The sequence below is a fragment of the Chiloscyllium punctatum genome, chromosome 10 (assembly GCF_047496795.1).
Source record: "Chiloscyllium punctatum isolate Juve2018m chromosome 10, sChiPun1.3, whole genome shotgun sequence".
Classification (NCBI taxonomy): Eukaryota; Metazoa; Chordata; class Chondrichthyes; order Orectolobiformes; family Hemiscylliidae; genus Chiloscyllium; species Chiloscyllium punctatum.
This window is the reverse complement of record NC_092748.1, coordinates 55,392,964-55,418,306: the sequence shown is the minus strand read 5'-3', so window position 1 is coordinate 55,418,306 and position 25,343 is coordinate 55,392,964. Positions and strand designations below refer to the sequence as shown.

Genomic DNA, 25,343 nt, shown 5'->3' with positions numbered 1-25,343 from the left:
GGTCTAACCAAGGTTCGGTACATATTTAGCATAAGGTTCCTATTTTACATATCCAACTTCTTAAAAATAAAGCCTAATGGTTGATTGTTTGGCTTTTTTTTGGCCTTGCTTACCTGTAAAGCAACTTCTAGTCACCAGTAGGTTTGTGCTCGGATCCCTCTGTTCTTCTACCCAATCTAGACTTGCACCTTCTAAGTAATGTGACCTCCTTATGCTTTCTACCCAAAATGAATCTATCTTAAGTCAGCCATTTGACCATTCTGCAAGTTTATTAATATCTTTTTGGAATTTATTATCCCTAATTTGCTATCATCTGCAAATTTATAAATATTGGGCTGAATCTTTGCATTTTTTGCATGGCCCAGGTTACATCAAGTTTGTTTGAGATATTTTAGCTACTGTATCTTAGCAAACTCACTGCATTAACTATCTACCCCACATCTGTGGCAACCGTTACATCTAATACCAGCCCTATCTTATCACGTGCCATTCCCAGAACAATTTGCTACTCAGCAATTTGCTGCTGAGATATGGCATATCTTGCAGTGCCTTGCACTTGGTTGAGTGCTGGCATTCCAAAGCTTCCCTGCTCAGTCATAGACAGATTCTGAACATGCTGGAGAATGGGAAGATGGCACTGTGATTCTTCAACAGGGATCTGGCAATCCTGGTTGAGGGAGTGGTGCAGTGGAGGGCCATCCGCTCCATAGAGGATTGGAAGAAGCAGCCATGCCAGCAGACCCTGGCAGCCTGATTCAAGGTTCGCTACTCAGGTCAGTGCTGTCTCTATAGTTCGCAGGAACAGCCAACAGTGCTGCTGGAAAGTGAATGACCTTCTCCCTGGATCAGTGAAAGAGCTACACACTTCTTCTGATACCTTACTCATTCTCTGCTACTACACCCACCTCCCATCAAGACTTCAGCTCTGCCACTCTATTGCCTTCAATATTATCCCTCACACTCTTCGCTGAGACATCCATTTCTCATTACTCCAATGCAATTCACATTTACCCTGCTGTCAGTCTATTCATAGCTTGCTGTTTCTGGCCCAATGCTTTACTTCTCCTGTGTCTTCATCAGCATCTCCACCACCTTCGCAGCAAAATGCCTGGTTGCCCCAGAAGCCACTTGAGTATGGAGGACTCAGAGGAAGCACCAGCAAGGCTGCCTCCAGCATTGCTGTCACCTCTGAAACTGGCACCTCAGTGGGAAGTTTGGGCTTATTGAATTCAGGAACACAATCTAGTGACAATTCAACAGCTAGCTGAGGAAGAAATGTCCTGCATCACTGGTTTTTGAAGAACTGTTGAAGACATAGGAGATGACTCTGTGGCACTGGCAATCAGGGACTTTATCCATGAGCAGCAGACAGGTATACGTAATGCAATAGCCTTCGTTACCCAGAAGCTGCAGCAGGAAAGTGAGTCAGGTGACAGTCTAGCTGCCTTCATGGACAGGTTGGTGGTTGCCATGGAGAGCCAGGAGCACGCACTTACACTCAATCTCAGGACTGAAAGCATGACTGCAAAGAAAGTCCTCACTTTTACCCAAAGAAAGGGGAATAAGTAACCTGCTGTGCTCTCCACGTCTCTTCCTCAAAAGAAAGTGAACAGCCAAGAAACACGTGGAGCTCCCGCAGAAATCTTCACTCACAACACTCCAGAGGTGTTTGGGCCCTTCACCTCCATCCTGCCTACTCTCCTTCAATTCTGGAAATTTGAAGTGATCTCTGCAACACACCACTCATTACATCTGGCCAACCAGGAAAAAACCCATTTATGTTTACATTCTGTTTTCTGTTAGTTAGCCAATCTAATATCCATAACACATATTGTCTCCTACACCATGAGCCTTTATTGGCTGCGGTAATCTTTGATGTGGCATCTTATAAACTGTCTTCATGAAATTTAAGTACAGCACATCCACTAGCTTCCTTTCATGCACAACATTCTTAAAAGAAACAAATAAATTGGTTAAACATTAATTTCTTTTCACAACATGCAATAACACCTTCAAAATAGCTATGACGATTATTCGATAAGACAGTAAACATGAAACTATTAACCAATTAGCAGTCATAGATAAATCTCTATGACTGCTAATTGGTTAATAGTTTCATGTTTCCTGTCTTCTCTTATTGAATAAAGGAGTCACATTCACTAGAAGCCCACCAGTGGCTCCAAAATTTGGTTCAAAAGTGCCTAATAATGGAGAGTCATGTGAACAGTAATTTTTCAGGCACACCTGGATTAATAATAAACTTCATATACCCACGAGATATTTAGCAGAACTGTTTGCAGTGGCAAAAAAAACTTAGAAGATTCTGAGTTAATGTAATTGACAGAAGAACCAGAGGTAACACGAGGACATTTATATAATTGTTGCAAACCTACTTTGCCATTCTCTCCTTGCCAAACCAAAAGTCAGCTTCAGTGATCTATTGTCTTTAATTTAGAAGTCAGCTGCTTCAGCAATAGATACGTTCAAGAATTTCATGAAAGTCACTGCATCAACTCAGTATGAAATGAATTTCAGTGATAAGAAAAGGGATTCATCCTTCATCAGGTTTCAAACTTTTTCAAACACGTTTTCATGAATTCAACTCTGAAAATATGCAGAATATTCATTCATAAATCTCTGACTTAAGATCTTTTCTTGAGTTCAAAGCTCCAGTATTTTAGTTACAAACGTAATGACTAAACACACATCACTACCTTCAGCATCAAGATGATTGAAATCAATTTACAAACAGGTGACTTTAACATGAAATACTACTTCCTTTGCTTCTTAAAATCACTCCAGATCATGTAAATCTATTTTCAACCTAGACTTGAGATCCAGTATCAAAACTACAAATGTTCGCTTTGAATTTTCTTCAATGATTTCTCTAATATCCAAATAAGTTAATAAGAATTAGTGAGATATCAAATTAATATTTAATGTGTAAATGGACAGAGTACCAGGTTGTACACATTTCATGTTGACAGAGTTACAGAATTATGTTAGCAACTCTGTTTAACTTGCGACTTAATTTAATCAGAAAAATATAAATGGGACAACATAGCAGGTGAGAAGCAGGTCAATAAAAGCTCAATACTTCCTTTCTCAGCAATTGTCCACATTTATTTTGGTAGTCAAGCAGTTCACATTAATGTGTCATAAATAAAACACATAAAAGTTACAGATAATAAAAGTTGCAAGCAACTCTCAACATTTTATATATCTATCCATAATATATTAAAGATGGCACATCAGCACATGCAGACAACACACTCCATCCAGATCTTACACTATCTTACAGATGCAAAAGAATCTTAAATTGCAGGGTGATGCTCAGCTGCAAACTGAAACTGATTGGCATGTTTCAGTTTTCAAATTACCTTGATCATTAATTAGATTATACTTACAAGAATGCTGCAACTGAAATGCAGATCCACTACAATATTTGGGAATTACATGATATAATAATCCCATTGTTATATAAAATCTCATGACACTCAATTTACTATAAGCCGCAATGTGACACAGCCACCTGGATTTTAAAAATAAGTTTTGACAGTTTCACATTTCAGATATCAAAGTCTATTACCGATACAAAATAATCTTTTAAAAGAAATAGAAATAATTTACTGAATACTTGGTGGTTTTTCTGAGCTAACTAGGAACCACTGACTTAAAATCATCTTTGAATCTATTCAGAAGATCATCCAATTGACCTCAAAATGTAATGGATTTGAATTACCCAAAAATTGGTTCTATAATTTCTCATCAAGGCACCTCTGACAATAATTTCCAAACTTGAGACCTCTACTATCTAGAAAGATAAGGGCTGCAGTGGCACGAAAGCATCACCTCTCCAAGTTTCTCTCCAAGCCACCTAACAGCCTGACTGGAGCACATTGTCATTCTTTAAGTGTTACTGTGCCAAAATCCTAGAAGTCCCTTCTTAACAGCATTGTGGCTATAACTACACCACATGGACAAATGGTTCACCACTAACTTCTCAAAGGTAATTAGGGATGGAAAATAAATGTTGATCGAGCCAGTGATGTCCACATCTAGTGGAATAATAGCTATGTTTTAAGAACAATACAGCAATTAGATATTCTTGACTTAGGACACAGCACCACCTTAGTAGCAGCAATGTGTGTTATATTGTAAAAGTGTTCTCCCTTTATAGAGCTGGCATTGTCTACTATGAGCAGATGTACATACATCCACAAAGACCATATAATCCTTCACATGTGTCACACACAGATTAATTGGTTTCAGTATCTTTGATAAAACAAAATGACAGCAAAGCAATCATTAAAATGTGTGAGGAAAAATGCCAGTCATTTTCTGGTGATTTCTGCTGGCAACATTGAGACATGAAGAGCAGATATGCCAACCTTCAGATTAATCTCCTCCTGCAAGAATCACCTCCAAGTGATCTTCAGATGTGTCGCTTTAGATCATGTGCCCCATGAGAGTAGATTTTGTGACCAAAAAGATACCTTCTTGGTTAAATACAGCTCTAACGTCTCAACTCTGTTCCTTCAGCCCATTTACAACTTTCCTTTCATTTCTAAATAATACATTCACTGTTATATAGTATAATACACCAGTTATAGTTCAATCCAACTTCACTTCTGTTTTATCATCTCAGATAACATAAATATCATAGTCACTGGTGTATATATATCAATTTTTAAAATGCTGCTGCTAAGACATGATGAAGTATATTTAAAAAGGAAGGGCAAAACCTTTCCCATCTCCCTGAACTGAGAGGCTCGGATTCAAGTCCTACCTCCTCCAGAGATGAGGAATAACAGGTTGATTAGAAAAATAGGTTATACAGAACAGTTCACATATGACTCATTAACAATTTACATACATTTAATCAAAATGCCTGTGAGAAACTTTGAGGTTGTAATTAATATAGTGGATAAGGGAGGTAGTAAATTCCGATTTTCAAAAAGTATTTGATAAGTTGCGACAAAATAATTATTATACAAACTTAGGATTCATGAAGTAATATTTTGGCCAGAGTTGAGGAATGGTTAACATTAACAGACAGAAACAGTGTAGGAGTAATTGGATCAATTTTGGGTTGCCAGGTTGTAACTGGTGTCAAGATTAGAGTGGTGCTGGAAAAACACAGGTGAGGCAGCATCCGAGGAGCAGGGAAATCGACATTTCAGGCAAAAGCCCTTCATCAGAAATTTTCTGAAGAAGGGCTTTTGCCCAAAACGTCGATTTTCCTGCTCCTCAGATGCTGCCAGACCTGCAGTGCTTTTCCAGCACCACTCTAATCTTGACTCTAATCTCCAGCATCTGCAGTACCCACTTCTGCCAGGCTGTAACTGGCGGGAGAGTTAACCACAAGAATCAGTACTTGGGCCTCAGTAATTTACAATACATAGGAATGACTTAGGTGATGGGTCCAAGTCTAATATATCCAAGTTTGCTGATGAATAAAAGTGGGAATGTATGCTGTGAGGAGGATGCAAAGTGGCTGCAAATTATTTAGATATATAAGTGAATGTGCAATGATAAGGCAGCTGGAATAGGAAGAAATTTGAAGTTAGTTTGGTTGAAAAGTTAGAAATGCCAAATATTTTTTCAAAGGATGAGGGACTGGAAAATATTGATTTCAGAGTGATCAGATTTCTTTGTAAACAAACGTATTAAGGAAAATGGAATTTAAAAAAAAAATCCCTACAGTGTGGGAACAGGCCCTTCGGCCCAACCAGTCCACACTGACCCACTTCTCGCTGGCACCTAGCACTATAGGCAATTTAGCATGGCCAATTCACCTAACCTGCACATCTTTGGACTGTGGGAGGAAATCCACGCAGATAGGGGGAGAATGTGCAAACTCCACACAGTCACCCGAGGCTGGAATTGAACCAGGGGCCTTGGTGCTGTGAGGCAGCAGTGTTAACTACTGAGCCACCAATGTTCACCTATACTACAAGAGCACGAGGATATTAAGAGTGAAGAAGTTGCACTATATTGCTTTGGATTTTGCTAAATACTGTGTAGAGGTTTGGTTTACAAAGAATACACTTGCCTTGGAAGGAGTACAACAAATGTTCACTGTTCTTACAAGGACAGTATTATCCTGCAAAGACAGAGACCAGGCTCAATTTCCCTAGAAGGTTAAAATATGATTTAATTGAAACACATGATGTTCATTAGGAACTTGCCAAATAAGACACTGGGAAGATGCTTTCCCCTGGCTGAGGAGTCTAGAATAGAGGTCAGAGTCTCAGATAAGGATTTGGCCATTTAGAACACAAATGAGAAAAAATGTCTTCATTTAAAAAGTCCTAAACCATTGGAAATTATGGCCTAGAACAGCTTAGTTGTTGAGTATTCAAGTCGGATATCTATAGATTTTTGGATACTAAGGGAATCAAAGACATGGGAATCATAATGGAAGGTGTAGCTTACGCATCAAATCAGATATGATATTGTTATTTGGTTATTCCTGATCTCATTTTTTAATGTTCTTATTATATTTTATAGGTAACTGTATTACCTTTAATTGTCTAAGATTTATACTTTTATAATAGGCACTGCCAGCAGACTCCCTTGTTGCTGGCTCTCATTTTATTCTTGCTCAGTGAAATGGAGCACTGTGTATTTGTACATATTCTTTTCACCAGTTTCTGACGTATAATTTAAGTTAACATTTGCAGAAGCATTGAAAATGTCTAGTGTAAAAACCAAATATTTAGTAGATCTTTAAAATTTTACAACCACTTGCTGTTTTAGCACTAGAACTAATTTTGGATTAATATTTTCTACATCGTTCTATCGCCAGTTTTCTCTTGCAACCTGTAACCTTTATTAGACCTGCTTCTAATTTAGTAACTAGCATAGTCATCTGCTCTGAAGATGATTTATATAAAACTTGAAACATTAACTCTGGTTTCTCTCTCTGTAGATGATGCCAGACCTGTTAAGTTTCTCCAGTTCTTAAAAGTCTTTACAGAACAGAAACAGACCCTTTGGTCCAACTCATACATGCTGACCAACTTTCCCAAACTAAACTAGTCCTATTTGCCTGCATTTGGCCCATATTCCTCTAAACCTTTCCTATTCATGTATCTATCCAAATGTCTTTTAGGTGTTGTAACTATTCCTTTCTGATTTTATTTCAGACTTCCAGCACCTGCAGTAGTTTACTTCTATTATATTATTCTGCTCTTTTGGAACAGCAAAAGCAGCAAACCACTTCAGGTTCACTGATCTTCAACAAAAAAAAAACCCTTAACCATGCTTCTTGATCAACTTTATCCAATATTTTGTGGAATCTCTGACATGCCACTATTTCTGACAGCTTTAACTGACTAGAAGGATATCAAATTCATACTTGCCATTCAAAGTCCTTTAAAGATACAAATAAACAAAATAATTTAAAGAGCGCTCCGCACATAACCACATTTGGTGCTTAGACTTACATTGGATTCAAATAGCTTTTCTTCTCACAGGTATAGCTAGCAATCAAATATATACTTCAAAGTTGCAAAATAGTTTTTGAAACAAATACTTAATCCTGAGGCCAAACTATAATGACATAAATATACTATATTTTACACAAAAATTCAAAAACTAGTCATGGCTCACAACTGCAATTAATTATATTGGATTAAAAACCGATTTTTCACTTAATATAAAACTAAAGCGCATCTTAATATTGCATTCACCTAGATTCAATAGTATTACTTCAAAATATTTTTATAATGCTACCTGTTGAATTTATACACTATTAAAACAGCATTTCTATCGCACAACTAACTTATTCTTTTTTCTCCATTATATTAAATAATTAATGCATCTATTTTGTTCCTCTATTGATACTACTTTGCTCGATTACCTATACTCTGAGTGGATGGACATTGTTTTTTGGATGATTCTTTAGGATAATATATTATTAAAATTAAGAGTAGAAGATGTATGAGTAAAATAGCTAAAGAAATAATGAAAAGTATAAATTTAAAGAAGGGAAGTATATTTCCTTTGGGCTTATATAACTTCTAATGACTTGGCAAAGTACTTTTAAAAAATTGAATTTAACCCAAGATGGTATGAACATATTTTCAGATCATAAGCCATTTAGAATGTAATGTTATGCTCAGATGAGCATTGTACTTAGAAGCTGGTACATTCCTTGACTTTGAGTTTAAGTCTTCAATAAAGAAATATCCACTGGTGTGGGCCAGTTCTCCCTACATTCAATAGTTTCCAAATGCCATCACTTCTGTTATCATCCAGTAACTTATGCATACTGTTTCTCCTCATTTATATAAATTATTTGGATGTGAATATAGGAGGTATGGTTAGTAAATTTGCAGATGACACCAAATGTGGTGTAGTGGACAGTGAAGAAGGTTGCTACATAGTACAGCGGAATCTTGAACAAATGGGCCAATAGACTGAGGAGTGGCAGTTGGAGTTTAATATAGATAAATGAGAGATGTTGCATTTTGGTACGGTAAGTTAGGACAGGATGTATACACTTAATGGTAGGGCCTTGGGGAGTGTTGCTGAACAAAGGGACCGAGGGGTGCAAGTGCATAGTTCCTTGAAAGTGGAATCACAGGTAGACAGGACGGTGAAGGCCATGTTTGGCATGCTTGTCTTCATTGGTCAGTGCATTGAATTTAGGAGTTAGGAGGTCATATTGCAGCTGTATAGGACACCGATTAGGCCACTTTTAGAATATTGCATTCAATTCTGGTCTCCCTACAATAGGAAAGATGTTGTTAAACTTGAAAGGGTTCAGAAAGGATTTACAAGTATGTTGCCATTGATGGAGGGTTTGAGTGATAGGTAGAGGGTGAATAGTCTGGGACTTTCTTCCCTGGAGCATCGGATGTGGAGGGGTGATCTTGGAGGTTTATAAAATCTTGAGGGGCATGGATAGGGTGATTGGCCAAGGTTTTTTTTCCAGGGTAGGGGAGTCCAAAACTGGAGGACATCGGTTTAGGGTGAGATGGGATAAATTTAAAAAGGGACCTAAGGGGCAATTCTTTCATATAGAAAAAATTGTATGTATAGAATGAGTTGCCAGAGAAGATGGTGGAGGCGGATGCAACTACAACATTTAAAAGACATCTGGATGGGTACATGAACATGAATATTAGAGGGGTATGGGGTAAATGCTGGCAAATGGGACTAGATCAGTTTAGGATATTTGGTCAGCATGGTCTGAAAAGTCTGTGTCCGTGCTGTACAATTCTATGAGTCTATTTTGAAATCATAGCAATTAAATAACTATTCAGTAATTTCACAAAATTGCTACTTTCACCAAATATCCAACTAAAAGTTTTGCTCTAAAAAATACATTGTAGATGTAAATGTTAATAAATTAATGTTTGCATGCCAAATTTAAAAAAAAACCCAAAGATTACACAAAAAATAAATCAGTGTTTGTTTTGTGTTTCAAGTGAAACTGATCCTGATTTTGCAGTTTGTACAGAAATATTATACAAAGCATTTTGTTTCAAATAGAGATCTATAAGCACAATTTACACAACTCTGACAAACAATATTATAGTTCAAAATGCAGAAATAAACACTGGAATGTGTCACTGAATACAATATCAATATTATATTCTGACATCTGGTATTGTAGATTTTTCCTTAGTCCAGAATCATAAATTGTTAAAATACAAGTGTAGTTAAATATTTCAACAAATGCTCACAATTTTACAAACATGAGGCAAATTCCACTTAATATATGATTAAAAAAAGCAACATTTTCTGATTTTCATTGAAGATCTCTTACAAGTACATGCAGCAGCTTTGATTTATATGAAAGTACCCAAGTCTAACCTCGAAGTTTTAGTTCTCCAAATTACATTATGATGTGTCTGAGTTAAGTACACAATAAAAAAGTACAAAGAATTGCTGTCATTTCAACCTGCTCACTGAAACAATTACCCAGGTAAAATAAGTTAACTCATTCTTCCTACCATTTTTAAAAATTCCCCTCCTAACAGTTTCAAAACAAAATATCTTCATTTTGGATGAGCATCTCAACCAACAGTCTTTGATAACGTATGTCATTCAAGGCAGCCATGGGATCCTGCTCTGGAGCTCGCATTAGAGTTGGTCCAAACACAATTCCTAGATTCTCTGCATTCATTAGATTGTCTTTCTCATGTAGAGTAACCCTGGAAAAAAAGCAATAATCCATTTTAGTAACTACTGAATTACAGTACTTACTTTGATAAAAGACTGGAATTAAAAACAAATCAACAGTATTTGGAAATTAATACAATTTAGTATATCGGTACTTTTAACATTCAGTCCTAATTCTAATCAGTTTTCCAATCAGATACTCAAAGTGTAGAAACGTTGAGATAGCTGCTGTGCTTTTACAAACAAGAATAAACTGTACTGAACTCAAAGCTACCCTGCATTGTTTAGAAATGTTATCTAATGGCATTACATTTGTTTAAAACTTGATAACTTCCATTAAAAACAATAATTAAGAATTTTCTTTTTGTAATGTTGTATCATTTTTAAATAGGATGCAACTAGATATATAAGAACAAAGTATCAAACAGGTATTTTGGTCTACTAAGTTTGCTCTATTCAAACATATCCTTTCATGCATTCTTGGCAACTATATTCAATCTTCTTAAATTTTCCAAGGATAAAGCTCAAGGAAATTTCTTCTGAGCCACTGCAGTCATCTAATAAAACTCTGTGGTGTCAAACATTCTAATCAACTTTTTCCAAACTTTGACGGTCTTTATTATTCCAGGAATATCTTGTAATGCACAGATAACTAGCTACTTCTTCCCACAAAGCATTGGCCTAAAATCTTTTTCTTCATCCTGATCTGCATGGACTTCTTTGTCATAAGGTTGCTCACCTACCCAGAAAAACATTTTCCAGGGCCAAACCCCATGCTAGCCCTAAATTATATAGTTTTACTTCTCTTCAATATCCCATCATGCCCTCGGAGTTCATCTTGTCCACAAGATCTACCTCTTGCTCCATCAGCCTATGTTTTATTCATTCATGAGAAGTGGGTGTCATTAGTTAGGGCAGAATTTATTGTCCTTCCCTATTTGACCTTGATCAGATGGTAATCTGCCTTCTTGAACAAATGTAGTCCTTGAGGTTAGGGAGTTTCAGAATTTTGACTACAGCAATGGTATAGCCCCATGCCAGATGGCATGTGGCTTGGAGGGGAACTGAAGATGTGGTGTTCCTATGCACCTGCTGCCATTGTCCTTCTTGGTGGATTTGAAATGTGCTGTTGGAGAAGCCTTAGAGAGTTAATGAAGTCCATTTACAGACAAACAATCTGCTCCCACTTATGATGGTGAAAGGAATTGATGTGGAAGGTGGTGAATAGAGTATCAATCAAATGGCTATTTAGTCCTAGACGATGTCAAGACTTCTGAGTGTTATCAGAGCTGTACCTATTCAGACAAGTGGAGATGATTCCATCACATTCCTGACTTGTGCTTCATAGATCATGGACAGGCACTGGGGATTTAGGTGGTGGCTTGCTCGCCCCAGAATTCCTAGCCTTTGAGATGCTACTGTAGTTATCATTTGGCTGGTGAAGTTCAGTTTCTGGTCAATGACAGCTCAAGAATGGTGGTATTTTTGAATTCAATGCTAGTTATGCCATTGTATGTCAAGTAGCCATGATATGCTTCGGTCTTGTTAGACATGGTCATTGCCTAGCACTTTTGTGGCATCAGTCCAATCCTAGGTTTTGCTACATATGAACACAAGTACTTCAGAGTCTGAGTCATGAATACTGCTAAACATTGTACAGTCATTAGCATCCCCACCTCTGATCTTCTGGTGGAGGGAAGGCCGTTGATGAAGCAACTGAATGTGGATACTTCCCTGAGGAATTCCTGCATTGATGTCTGGGATTGAGATGAATGACACCCAACAGCCACAACCAGCTTCCTTTGAGCTAGGTTCAACTTCAACCAATAGCGAGTTTTGCCCTGATTTCCACTGACTCTAATTTTACTCAGGCTCCTTGATGCACTTCTTGGTCCAATGCTGCCTTGATGATAAGCGAATGCTCATCTCTAAAGTTCAGCTCTTTTGTCTATGTTTGGAGATTGGAGTGAAATCAGGAGCTGAGTGGATGGTATGAATGTTAATGTCAGTGAACAGATTATTGCTGGGAAATGGATGTTGATAGAACAACAACCTGTTCCGTTACTTTGATGATGATGGAGTGCGTACAGATAAGGTGGTAATTGGCTGGATTGGCTTTGTCTGGCTTTTTATGGAAAGGTCGTATCTTGCTAATTTTTCACATTGCTGGGTAGATGCCAGTGTTGTAACAAGTTTCCAGTACTAATGCAATAATGTTTTCAGGGTCAAAAGTGTTTGCAGTATCTAGTGTGTTTGACACTGTTATTTCTTGTGCCTTGGTAGATCCTAGGGGGTCCATTCAGCTACATTCCTTGCTTAGAACCAGATGGATCATACTTCATTGAACTATTAGATTTTATTCACACTAAGCTGGTGACAACACAACCTTGCTTTCTGACCTCCATGATATTTGGCACTAACAGCTCCTCTCTGTTCTGTATACCTGTCCTTCAAAATTTTTGCTATGACCCCTCTCCTTTAAAAGTACATCTTTGACCACTTCTCATGGAAACCGACTACCCTTTCTCCAATCTCCTTCCTCTCCAATATCTTTGCATGCTTTGTTGACTCCAAAGTCTGTGCCCACAGACCACAACCCATGTTTAAATCACTCCAATCAAGTTTCCATTCCTTTTACAGCATTAAAAACCACATGCTAGGTGATGGTAATCATGGCAAGCTACAATTTATTGAGCTTCTTAACTTGCATGAAACCTTTGACATGGTTGCCCAATCTATCCTTGATTCAGCTGGCTGGGACTGTAATTTCCTGCTCCATTGTTATCTATACAGTTAAAGCTAGGCAAGTTATCTCTAATGTCATTCCTGTATGGTTAACACTGGTGCTCAACAAGGATCTATTCTTGGCCTTAACCTATTTATCCTCTACATGCTACCCTTGCTGACATAAGACCATAAGACATAGGAGCAGAAATTAGGCCATTAAGCCCATCGGGTCTACTCTGCCATTCGATCATGGCTTATAAGTTTCTCATTCCCATTGTCCCACTTTCTCCCCATAACCCTTGATCCCCTTGATAATCAAGAACCTATCTCAGTCTTACATAAACTCAATGACCTGGTCTCCACAGCCTTCTGTGGCAGTGACTTCCATGGATTCACCACTCTCTGGCTGAAGAAGTTTTTCCTTATCTCCATTGTCCTTTATTCTAAATCTGTGCCCTCAGGTCCTAGTCTTCCCTACCATTGGAAACATCTTTCCAACATCCACGCTGACCAAGCTATTCAGTATTCTGTAAGTTTCAATTAGATCCCCCTCCCCCATCCTTCTAAACTCCATTAAGTATAGACTCAGACTCTGCAAATATTCCTCATATGTTAAGCTTTTCATTCCTGGAACCATTCCCATGAACGTCCTCTCAATACCTTCCAGGGCAAGTACATCTTTCTCAGATATGGGGCCCAAAACTGTGCACAATACTCCAATGTGGCCTGACCTGAGCCTTACAGAGCCTCAGAAGTACATCCCTGCTTTTATATTCAAGTCCTCTCAAAATAAATGCCATCATTGCATATGCCTACTGACTTAACCTGCAAGTTTATCTTGAAAGAATACTGGACTAGAACTTCCAAGTCTCTTTGCACTTTAGATTTCTGAATCTTTTCCCTCATCTAGATAATAGTCCATGCCTCTATTTTTCCTAACAAAGTGCATGACCTCGCACTTTCCCACGTTGTACTCCATCTGCCACTTCTTTGCCCACTCTCCTAATCTGTCCAAATCCTTCTGCAGCCTCCCTGCCTCCTCAATGCTACCTGTCCCTCTATCTATCTTTGCATCATTTGTAAACTTAGCCAGAATGCCCTCAGTTCCTTCATCTAGATTGTTAATCTACAAAGTGAAAAGTTGTGCTCCCAACACTGAGCCTTGTGGAACACCAGTTGTCACTGGCTGCCAAGCTTGTATCCATGCTAGTAACTTGCCTCCAACACATGGGCCCTTACCTTACTCAGGAACCTCCTGTGCGGCACTTTGTCAAAGGCTTTCTTGAAGTCCAGGTAGATAACATTCATTGGCTCTCCTTGGTCTAACCTATTCCTCACTTCCTCAAGGAATTCTAGTAGATTTCAGGCATGACCTCTATCTATGAAAACATGCTGAATTTCCTCTATTTTACCATACACTTCTAAATATTCCGAAATCTCATCCTTCACAATGGATTCCAGGAAAATGTGCAATATTTCACATGTGCAAGGACAATACCAAACACTGCCTCACTGTTACTTATCTCAATCCCTCCATTGTTTCCAATTTGTCAGATTTCTTGTTCAATATATGCTATTTAAAGAGCAGAAACTTTCTTCATCGAAACATCAAAAGACCAAATGCAATATCTTCAGTCCCCATCATAAACTCTTCCCTGACAACTACTATCTGACACAGAACCGAACACTTGCAGCCTTAATATTCTATCGATCATTAAGATCGGGTCATTAGAAGGCAATAGGTCATTCTAGTAAACTAATTTGTAATATAAACTGCAACCTTCAGAACTGGAATACTGAACTATTAAAAAAAAGGCAATTATTAAATGGGTTTCTTTAAAAAAAAGTGTAATGGTAGCACAAAAAGCAACATTGATACAATTTGAATTCCAATGTCAACAGGCCTTTGCAGTATAATGTTCCAACATTGTAAGTTCACTATTCTTAACTGAATTTCTTCTATGATGAAGAGAAACTGGTTTGGTATAATTGATCCCCTGTGACTTTCTTTTCATACACCATCAGACTGATTAAAGAGATTTTAAATTTGTTTCCTCTAAGTCAGGAATAATGTCTTTTGGAGAGACGTATAACGGAACAAAAGTACAGTACATAAAATAATTTAACTACAAGTTACATCCACTGCTTAACAAATTGAAATGCTTCTAGAAAAAAAACTACATCAAAAAGTTAAGTTTAAAGTTTCCTAACATGACAGCACTTATAAATGGTTAGTATGAATGGTCATGATCTATCTACCTTTTTAAATGAGCCATAAGGTAACTCAGGGTTTCACAGTGTGCAGGTGGTAACATTTTTAGTGCTTCATGGACTGACTCCAATCGCTCATCAGGTTCTGGAATCTCTGCAATCAAAATAATATCAAAATATCAATGTCAAGAAATCGGGCTCATTAGTGCTCAGTTTTGCCCCTTATTAGCCCCTTATAGCTCCAATATGGTGTTGAAAATGTATGAGGTGAAATTTTATGATTATAATATTGATGAATATTAGTAACTGTGCTACACCCATGCGATAAACAGAACAGGCAGATCATATGTTCAGAAACACAAAGGAAATGTTTACTTGCTGTATTTAAAGGGATCCATCAACCAAAAACCAGTGTTAACTGATTGCTTTATCACCATTCATGCAAATCTACAAGGTGTTTGGTACCGTCTATTGTTGTTTGATGTTACAAAATTCTACATGAAATGCTTTGGCATTCGCTGACTTCAAAGTTTCCACAAGTAAATTGATTCCCAGACAGGGAGATTCTAAGAGGTATTCCAGATAAAATACAGAATGACTTGTAGAATGAACAGTGGCAGAGTAAGGCAAATTACTGAAAGAGAGACGAGGGTTATCAATAGGAGACCCAATCTGCCAGAGTGTTTGGGGAGCAAGTCTCCTGCTTGAACCTCAGTGAGGAACAATGCATGGAATCTTCCCAACCCTGAATGATAGGCCACGATGAATCAATTGGAAAAAAAAAGGTGAGATTAGCATAGGTTCTTAAACCTCTGACTGGAGGTTTAAGTGTAGGCTTAAGTGAATACAAGGCTTTGTTGAGGAAGGCGATCAGCAGTGAAGTAAGGCAGTCAGAGGAGGAGCAAACTACTGCAGCTGCTGAAGGTATGAGGATAAAGCCAAAGTAGAAGGAAGTTTAACTGCGAAGTCACAGGCAGCAGCTGTGACTCCTATTTTCTGTTCACTTTTCTCCTGTTGTTAACTTAAGGGTTAAGTCATGGCAGGAGATTCCAGACCTGTGTCATGCTCCTCCTGTGTGACATGGGAATTCAGGGACCATTCCAATGTTCTTAATATGCAGGAATTGTGCCCGGCTGCAGCTCCTGTCTGACAACTTGACAGCTCTGGAGCTGCAGCTGGATTCACCTTGAAGAATCCACAAGGCTGATGAATCGTGGACAGTATAAGTTGGTCACAACGCAAATAAAAATTACTGAGGAGGATAGGGAATGGATGACCAATGGAGAGGAAGAGTGGAAAGGTAGTGCAGAGGTCTCCTGCAGTCATCGCTCTTCAAAACAGATATACTGTTTTGGATACTGTGGGGGAGATTGTTCACCAGGGAAGGTGGCAGCAGCCAGGTTCATGGCACCGTGGCTGGTTCTGTTGCACAGAAGGGCAGGAAAAAGAGTGGTAGAGCTATAGTGTTAGGGGATTCAATTGTACAGGGAATAGATGGTCATTTCTGTGGCTGCAATCCAGAGTCCAGGATGGTATGTTGCCTCCCTGGTGCAAAAGTCAGGGATGTCTCAGAGTGGCTGCAAGACATTCTGGAGTGGGAGTGTGAACAGCCAGTTGTCGTGGTGCATATAGGTACCAACAATATAGATACATAGCAGGATGAGGTCATACAGCTGAATTTAGGGAGTTAGGAGATAAACTAAAACATAAGACTCAAAGGTAGTAATCTTGGGATTGCTACCAGTGCCACGTGCTAGTCAGAGTAGGAATAACAGGATAACTAAAATGAATACATGGCTTGGTGAATGTGCAAGAGGGAGGGACTCAAATTTCATGGACATTGAAATCAGTTCTGGGGAGGTGGACCAGTGCAAACCAAATGATCTGCACCTGTGCAGAACTGGAAGCAATGTCCTAGGAGGAGTGTCTTCTTGTGCTTTTGGGGAGGGCTTAAACTAATAATGAAGGGGGATGGGAGCCAATGCAGGAGGTCAGAGGGACGTAATGTGGGGACAAATACAAAAGACAGTAAGGGGAAAAGTGAAAGTGGAAGGCAGAGAAGTCAAAGACAAACATCAAAAAGGGCCACATTACAATACAATTTTAAAATGGCAATAAAATGTCAAAAAAATGAGCCGAAGGCTCTGTGTTTCAATGCAAGCAGCATTTGCAATAAGGTGCATGAATTAACTGTGCAGACAGTTTTTAATGGATATGATGTAATTGGCATCGTGGAGACCTGGCTCCGGGGTAACCAAGGATGGGAACTCAACATCCAAGGTTATTCAATTTTCAGAAAAGGCAGATGGAAAGGGAAGGGAGGTGGAGGAAGAGATGAACGAAACAGTAATGGAGGACATTAGCCTGGACAATGTGGAATCTGTAGGGGTGGAGCTGTGGAACACCAAGGGAAAAAGACATTAGTGGAAGTTGTGTACAGACCACCAAACAGTAGTTGAGAATTTGGGGATTGTATCAAACAGGAAATTAGAGATGCATGCAATAAGTGTAAAGCAGTTACTATGAGTGACTTCAATCTTAATATTGATTGGATTAACCGAATTGATAGGAGAATCGACGTTTCGTGCAAGAGCCCTTCATCAGGAAACTCTTGCCTGAAGTGGCGATTCTCCCGTTCTTCAGATGCTGCCCGACCTCCTGTGCTTTTCCAGCACCACACTCTCAACTCTGATTCCAGCATCTGCAGTCCTCACTTTCCCCTAACCAAACTGATAGCAATGTGGTGGAAAAGGATTTCCTGGAATGTATGATGGATGGTTTTCTCGATAAATATTTTGAGGAACCAACTAAACAGCAGGCCATCCTTGACTGGGTATTATATCATGAGAGAGGATTAATTAGCGAACTTGTGGTGTGAGATCCTTCAGGGGAGACTGACCATAATATGGTACAATTCTTCATTAAGATGGAGAGTGGCACAATTAAATCTGAAACTAGGGTTCTGAACTTAAAGAAGGCTAGTTTTAATCGTATAAAGGCATGCACTGGCTAGGATAAGCTGGAAAAGGATACTAAGGGGAGGTGGAAAATGCAGATGCTGGAGATTAGAATCAAGATCAGAGTGGTGCTGGAAAAGCACAGCAGGTCAGGCAGCATTCGACATTCGAGGAGCAGGAAAATCGACGTTTCAGGCAAAAGCCCTTCCTGATGAAGGGCTTTTACCTGAATTGTCGATTTTCCTGCTCCTCGGATGCTGCCTGACCTGGTGTGATCTTCCAGCACCACTCTAATCTTGAAGGACACTAAGGAGTTGACGGTGGATCATCAATGGCAGATAGTTAAAGAACAAATGGATGAATTTCAACAATTGTATATCTGTATCTGGCATAAGAGTAAAACAGGGAAGGTGGCTCAACCTTGGCTAACAAGGGAAATCAGGGATAGTGCTAAAGCCAAAGGAGAGGCACATAAATTGGCCACAAAAAGTAGCAAACCTGAGGACTGGGAGAAATCTAAAATCCAGCAGAGGAGGTTAAAGGGTTTAATTCGGAAGGGGAAAATAGAATATGAGTGTAAACTTGTGGAAAACATAAAAACTGACTGCAAAAGCTTCTATGGATATGTGAAGTGAAAAAGACTGGTGAAGACAAATGTAGGTTTCTTGCAGTTAGAATCATATGAATTCATAAAGGACAACAAAGAGATGGTAGATCAGTTAACAAATACTTTGGATCTGTGTTCACTAAGGAAGACACAAATAACCTTCTGGAAATGCAAGGGGACAGAGGGGCAAGCATGAAGGAGGAACTGGAGGAAATTCTTATTAGTCAGGAAATGATAATTGGAAAATTGATGGAATTAAAACTCAATAGGACCCCAAGACCTCAAGCTCTGCATCCCAGAGTATTTAAGGAAGTGCCCCTAGAAATAGTGTATGCATTAGTATTCATTTTCCAGCATTCTGTAGAGTCTGGAAGAGTTCCAATGGACTGGAGGATAGTTAATGTAACCCCACTCTTTAAAAATGGAAGGAGAGAGAAAATGGGGAATTATATACAGGACTTGAATAAGGCCTCTTCTAGAATATTGTGTCCAGTTCTAGTTTCTCAGTTATAGGAAGGATTTTAGTTCACAAGAAATTTACCATGATATTGCCAGGTATGGTATGTTCGAGTTATAAAGAAAGGCTGGATAAGCTGGAACTCTTTTCACTAAGGAGAAAATGAGGACTGCAGATGCTGGAGACCAGAGTTGAAAAATGTGGTGCTGGAAAAACACAGCAGGCCAGGTAGCATTCATGCATTCCTGATGATGGGCTTATGCCGAAACGTCGATTCTCCTGCTCCTCGGATGCTGCCTGGCCTGCTGTGTTTTTCCAGCACCACATTTTTCAACTCTTTTCACTGAGTATAGGAGGTTGACAGGTGACCTGATAGCAGTTTATAAAATAAGTGAGGTATAGATAAAGTTAATGGTAGTTCATTCTTGACTCCAGCCACTAAGTACCATAGATTTTTATGGTTGGTGTCTTATCATCATGTTTTTGAAGGGAGCATCCAAGCAGGAAAATCGACATTTCGGGCAAAAGCCCTTCATCAGGAATAGAGGCAGGGAGAGATAAATGAGAGGGGGGCGAGGGTAGGGAGAAAGTAGCATAGAGAACAATAGGTGAATGGGGGTGAATGATAGGTCAGAGAGGAGGGTGGGGGAAGGTAGGGTGGGTGTTTAGGGGGGCGTGAACCTGACCAGGTCCCCTCCCATCCTGGCATCTTCCCCTGCCACCGCAGGAATTGCAAAACCTGCACTCACACCTTCTCCTTCACCTCCATTCAAGGTCCCAAAGAAGCCTTTCACATCCATCAAAGTTTTACCTGCACATCCACCAATGTCATTTATTGTATCCATTGCTCCCAATGCAGCCTCCTCTACATTGGGGAGACAGGATGCCTCCTCGCAGAGCGCTTTAGGGAACATCTCCGGGACACCTGCACCAATCAACCCCACTGCCCTGTGGCCCAACATTTCAACTCCCCCTCCCACTCTGCCGAGGACATGGAGGTCCTAGGCCTCCTCCACCGCTGCTCCCTCACCACCTGACACCTGGAGGAAGAACGCCTCATCTTCCGCCTCGGAACACTTCAACCCCAGGGCATCAATGTGGACTTCACCAGTTTCCTCATTTCCCCTGCCCCCACCTTACCCCAGTTCCAACCTTCCAGCTCAGCACTGTCCACATGACCTGTCCTACCTGCCTATCTTCCTTTCCACCTATCCACTCCACCCTCCTCTCTGACCTATCACCTTCATCCTCATCCCCATTCACCCATTGCACTCTCTGCTACCTTCCCCCACCCTCCTCTCTGACCTATCACCTCCATCCCCACCCCATTCACCTATTGTACTTTATGCTACTTTCTCCCCCCCACCCCCCTCTTATTTATCTCTCACTCTAAAGGCTCCCTGTCTCTATTCCTGATGAAGGGCTTTTGCTCGAAATGTTGATTTTCCTGCTCCTTGGATGTTGCCTGACCTGCTGTGCTTTTCCAGCACCATTCTAATCCAGACTCAGGTTCCCAGCATCTGCAGTCCTCGTTTTTACCATGTTTTTGAAGGGAGTCCAGTCTTTTGCAGATATAGAGTTCTACATCATCAATCCTACTTTCTGCTTTGTCTGCTGAGGCCTCCAATGCAGCATCCAAATATATTGGAGCTCATTCTGTTTCCTTTATGCTGCTCTTCATGTTCTTTAGATCAGATTCACTTCCTACACAACTGAAAGCACCTGCCAAAAGTCACAATGCAGTTTCGTACAACAGATGTTAACAATCTTTAAGAAGTGCTAGCAAGTTGCAATTTTAAGACACTTGTTGATGCTTGGAGCCAATGAACAGCATGATTAGCACTATTAATCATTGTTGTGATGCCTGTTTTCAAAGGTCGTCCAATTTAGCCCCCACAGAAGTTTTAAAAGATGATTCAAATTTGCAACATTTGCAAACTTAACGTGAATGCTTTATTTCCTGTTGACACAAATTAGAATGCTTGAAGATACCATCATAAAATGGGGAAGGAGTACTTCTAACTTAAAAAAAATCCCCTCACCAATTATGGCCAAATTCTTTGCAGTCAGTGGCTAAGCAACAGTGCATGTTGCTGATCTCTGAGATGCCTATTCATAAGGATCTAGCAGACCCTGCAATGAGGATTTTGCTTTTTATGATATTAGTGTGAATGGTGCCAAATCAAGGGGATTTTCCAAGTTATCTCACTAAGTAGGGTAAGCAGTCAATCATACTGATATACAATATACAATGACATAAAATACATTGTTTCATTTTCATTCTGAATAAAATCCTACTGAAAACAAAATAAAAGCGTTGAAGGAGAAGTATTAAAGAAACTTTCAAATAAAATATTTTAATAATGTGATTGATTAGTTTATACGATTACAAAGAATTTTGACATTATACATGTACAAAAATAGGCCTTAGGCTCATGTGCAAAATCATGGTTTGTGGTTTAATTAGACTTCTTTCGTGAAGTAAAAAATATAAAATGTCATCAGTTTCTGTGAAGACAGGCAAAGTTGGATGGTCTACTGTCTGCAGCTGCACTCAGATACAAAGTTACTTGTCATTAAATGTACCATTGAAACCTGACAAGTAAGACAAGTATCAGAGCCTTCCACTTGGACCCACTATTTCATATTAGTTACATTTTTACCATGGCAATAAATTGGGAACATTAAGTGCACACAAATGCCTTATGAAGCAGTCACTTTCTTTCAAGGAAAACGTATATGTCACTCCTTTGCATCATGTTTGTACTGTAAAGCATGAGAATCAAGTCCTGTGATTCTTTTGCTTACATTTTTCTGACTAACTTTGAGTTGCTTGATTTTTGGAAGGTTTCTCACTGCAAGGCCTAGTGAGTTCTCTTGCCATATCTCACCAAATTTGCTTCATTAATTGTTATGCCCCTATGGTGCCTGTCATGTCCAATCTCCACCCATTTTTAACATGTGCTGCTCCCAGAAAAATTTGCTGCTCGACAGATATCCCAGAATTCATTGGCATCCCTTCCACATGTGCCATCTTTAAAAGTGCATTGTGCACTAGGGTAAGCACTGTAAATCTGGAGCTGGCCTATATAGTTGCTGACATTTACCTTGACCATATCAGATGGGGAAATCAGTGCCATGCTTTACAGACAGATCACTGGAGGTCCTGCAGGATAGCATGACTCAGGCTTCCTTTTGCCCCAAGACCAGCAGTGGAGGCCATGACACCAGACCATGCGGCCTGGTCTGAGCTTGCCATTGAGGTTTGTGCAGTCTCAACTGTCTGGAGGAACGTCCAGCACTGTAGGAGGAAAGTCAATGACCGCCTTCGCTCCGCAGTATAAATGGCATTATCTTCTCTCCAATACCTCGCACTCACTATCCTTTCTACTGTACTCACCTTGGTCCAAGGTTCTCACTCTATAACTTTGATTATTGCTTGTGTCATCTTCTCAACTGTCCTAATCCACTCCAACCTGCAACATCACTAACACCGCATACCCTTTGTACTGTCCACTCACTTGGTTGAAACCTTTACAAGCTGTGTCACCTACTTTCATTCCCTGTAATACCTATCCCTATCTTGTTTCACGAAGAATACTGTCTACAATAGGGAGAAAGAGTCAAAGCAGGTGATGTTCTGCCTGTCATTTGACTTCTCACCCCTCATCAGGGAAAGATCCTGATTCTGGCCACCTTGAGCTCAGTCTGGATTGATATGGGGTCTGTCCTTGACTTACTGCGACAGGAACCCCATAGTGAAGGCAATTGCCTTGATATGACTGAGGCTTGCTGACAACTATGTCAAGCTTCACGGCTTTTAGTCTGCACTAAATGGAATGGCAAGACAGCAGTAATATGAGCTTGTTTTCCCTGGGTGAGGGGACAAAGTACAAAAAGGAAAGGCAAAGCCATGCAAGACAGGGATGTTGTGAGCATTCAAAGTGGAACAAAGTGAGTGAACTCAATGACAGTAGGTGAACAGCCTAAAGTTGCAGTCTGCTCCAGTCCGTGAGCTTGGTGAAAATTCTTGAGTACACAATGTCCTTGCATTACAATGATAGTTACAGCACTAAAGTGCAGAAGTATCCTATAAATGGACTGGAGATGTGCCACATGGGTTCTTAGAGTCTGGCACATGTGAGATGCTAATGTCTGCAGCGGTGCCCAAGAAGTGACACTGAGATGTTGGTGCCAGTGTCCAAAATGGAGGTTGGCCAGAGCGGAATCAACAAAGTGCCTGCTCTGATTTCCTTGTTGAGTTTTCCTGATGTTCAGGTCATTTCATGATTTTGGTAAGATTGAAAGCTGAATATTAATGAGGTGAGTTGTGCCATGAACAAATCATTTAACAATCATTCATCGCTGTTTGGCATTTCACTGATGATTAGTGAGAATCTTGCCACACTGTTTGAAAAAGGCATAAAAAACGGCTAGATTTGCTCCCAACATCAAGATTGGCTTTGCCATACTTATCACCCAATTCTGTCACACATCTCGCCATAACCCATGTCACTCAGTCCCCTATAAGATTCCGACTGTAATCTTTTATATGCTCGTTACTTATGAACGTATTCACTGAGCATATTCTATTGTATTTCATAAGGGTATAGTGTTACTTCATTTTTATACAATGTACATACTGGTTTCATAAATACATAGATTTTAAGTATGCAGTAGTTTTATAATTTCTGTATTAATCTAAATGTTTTATGCTATTGTAATATGCCACATGCTCTTTTGCAATATATTAATTTTTAATTTTAATATTAATTTTCCATATAAAATTTCGACACGAGCGACGTAGTCACTTCAGACAAACACTGACAAGCACTGGTTTTACTAAGAATTCTACACGATATACAATATTGATACCTATACATCAGTTAAACATTGAGAATGACAGGTCTCAAAGTAATGAATGGCACCTTACACACTGCTTTCATATTTGAGATATAAGTCAGCAGGGAAATTTTCCCATGATAGCTACTGCATTAGAGGTGACTCCTGCTCTAAACAAAATCAGTGACGAACCGTGTACTGCGTGAATCAGTGTCTGAGAAATGCCATTGATCATGAGTATGGACTGAGTACCACAAAGGATTAGAAAAACAGCTGTTAGCAATATGTGTGCTCTGTACAAAGTTGAATATGTAAGAGACAGGATACTGCATACCAGAGATTGCCAAAATTAAAGTGGTAGGGAAAGGAGACCATGTGTCCACTTGAGTCAATCAGAGGCAATACCCAACTTGAACCAATTACAGCGCTGCCTAGCTTTCAATTAGTATTACTTTTCTTACTAGCAATACCAGATTATATCTCATCACCTTCATGGTTATAGTCTTAAAAGGACAAATGGATATTAAATGGTTAAATATTTACAAAGTTAGAGTTCTAAGACCCTGAATTCTTACATGTTGTGAATCAGTAACAGCTTTCCCCCTACTTCACTTCTCCAGTCAGATCTGTGATTTGTGGAAAATCTTGTCTGGAGCAAATTTGGTTGTTTGTATAGAACCAACATAACTATATGGCAGTTTGACAGTGATCTTTAGAAATATGAATGGATGACGTGAAATATATTTACCTCATTTGTAAAGCTTTATAGATACTACACTGGTATTAAGCCATTAGGTAGCAAATGTGTGAAATAGCAGATAGACTGGAATCAAACTCTTAATATATTTACAAGTTTCTCTGACTGGAAAGTGTAACAAATTGGTGATTTGGTGAAATTGTAAATTACATTAGAACGCCACCTAAAGGTCAATTTCAGACCAGGCAATTACAGCTTATAAATACAAATTGACAAACACATTGTCTCAGTTTTTCTAAAGATCAAACAGTCATTGCTGCAGCACAGACAGAGTTCAGTGACGGGACCAGGTGAAATACCCAACAGCAGACACTATGGGAATTATCCAGGAACAGAATTTTCTGAAAGGCAGTTTCCCTACATTTCAAACTCTCTAAGAGAATCCAATGACACTGTATAATTTGTGGACCTATTCAGGCTTAATAGTTACTCAGGATCAAAAACCTACTACAACTCCTGGGTAACTATTAAAATGAAACCCTGACTTATCAATAAACACCTAAAAAAACTGCACTCCGTCGAAACGTGGACCACTGCTAATCACTCACCTGACCTGATCATTCCCCACAACCTGATCTGATTCAAGTCTCTCCCTCACCTGATTTTGTAGACATGGCCCCCTTCTAAACCCCTCCACCATCAGACTGA

The 25,343-nt window shown here is 39.4% G+C and overlaps 1 protein-coding gene across 5 annotated transcripts in view; it reads right to left on the bottom strand.

Moving 5' to 3' along the window:
• Window positions 1-3,101: 3,101 nt before the first annotated feature.
• The window catches only part of chn1 (chimerin 1), a 236,366-nt gene continuing 214,124 nt past the window's right edge, over window positions 3,102-25,343 (bottom strand). For all 5 annotated transcript variants that reach the window (XM_072579176.1, XM_072579175.1, XM_072579178.1 and 2 more), the window contains 2 exons: window positions 15,124-15,229; window positions 3,102-10,169 (listed from right to left, as the gene is read on the bottom strand). In XM_072579176.1, the coding sequence (XP_072435277.1) occupies window positions 9,998-10,169; window positions 15,124-15,229 (278 nt within the window). In that variant the 3' untranslated portion in view covers window positions 3,102-9,997. The remainder of the gene's footprint in view (window positions 10,170-15,123; window positions 15,230-25,343) is intronic.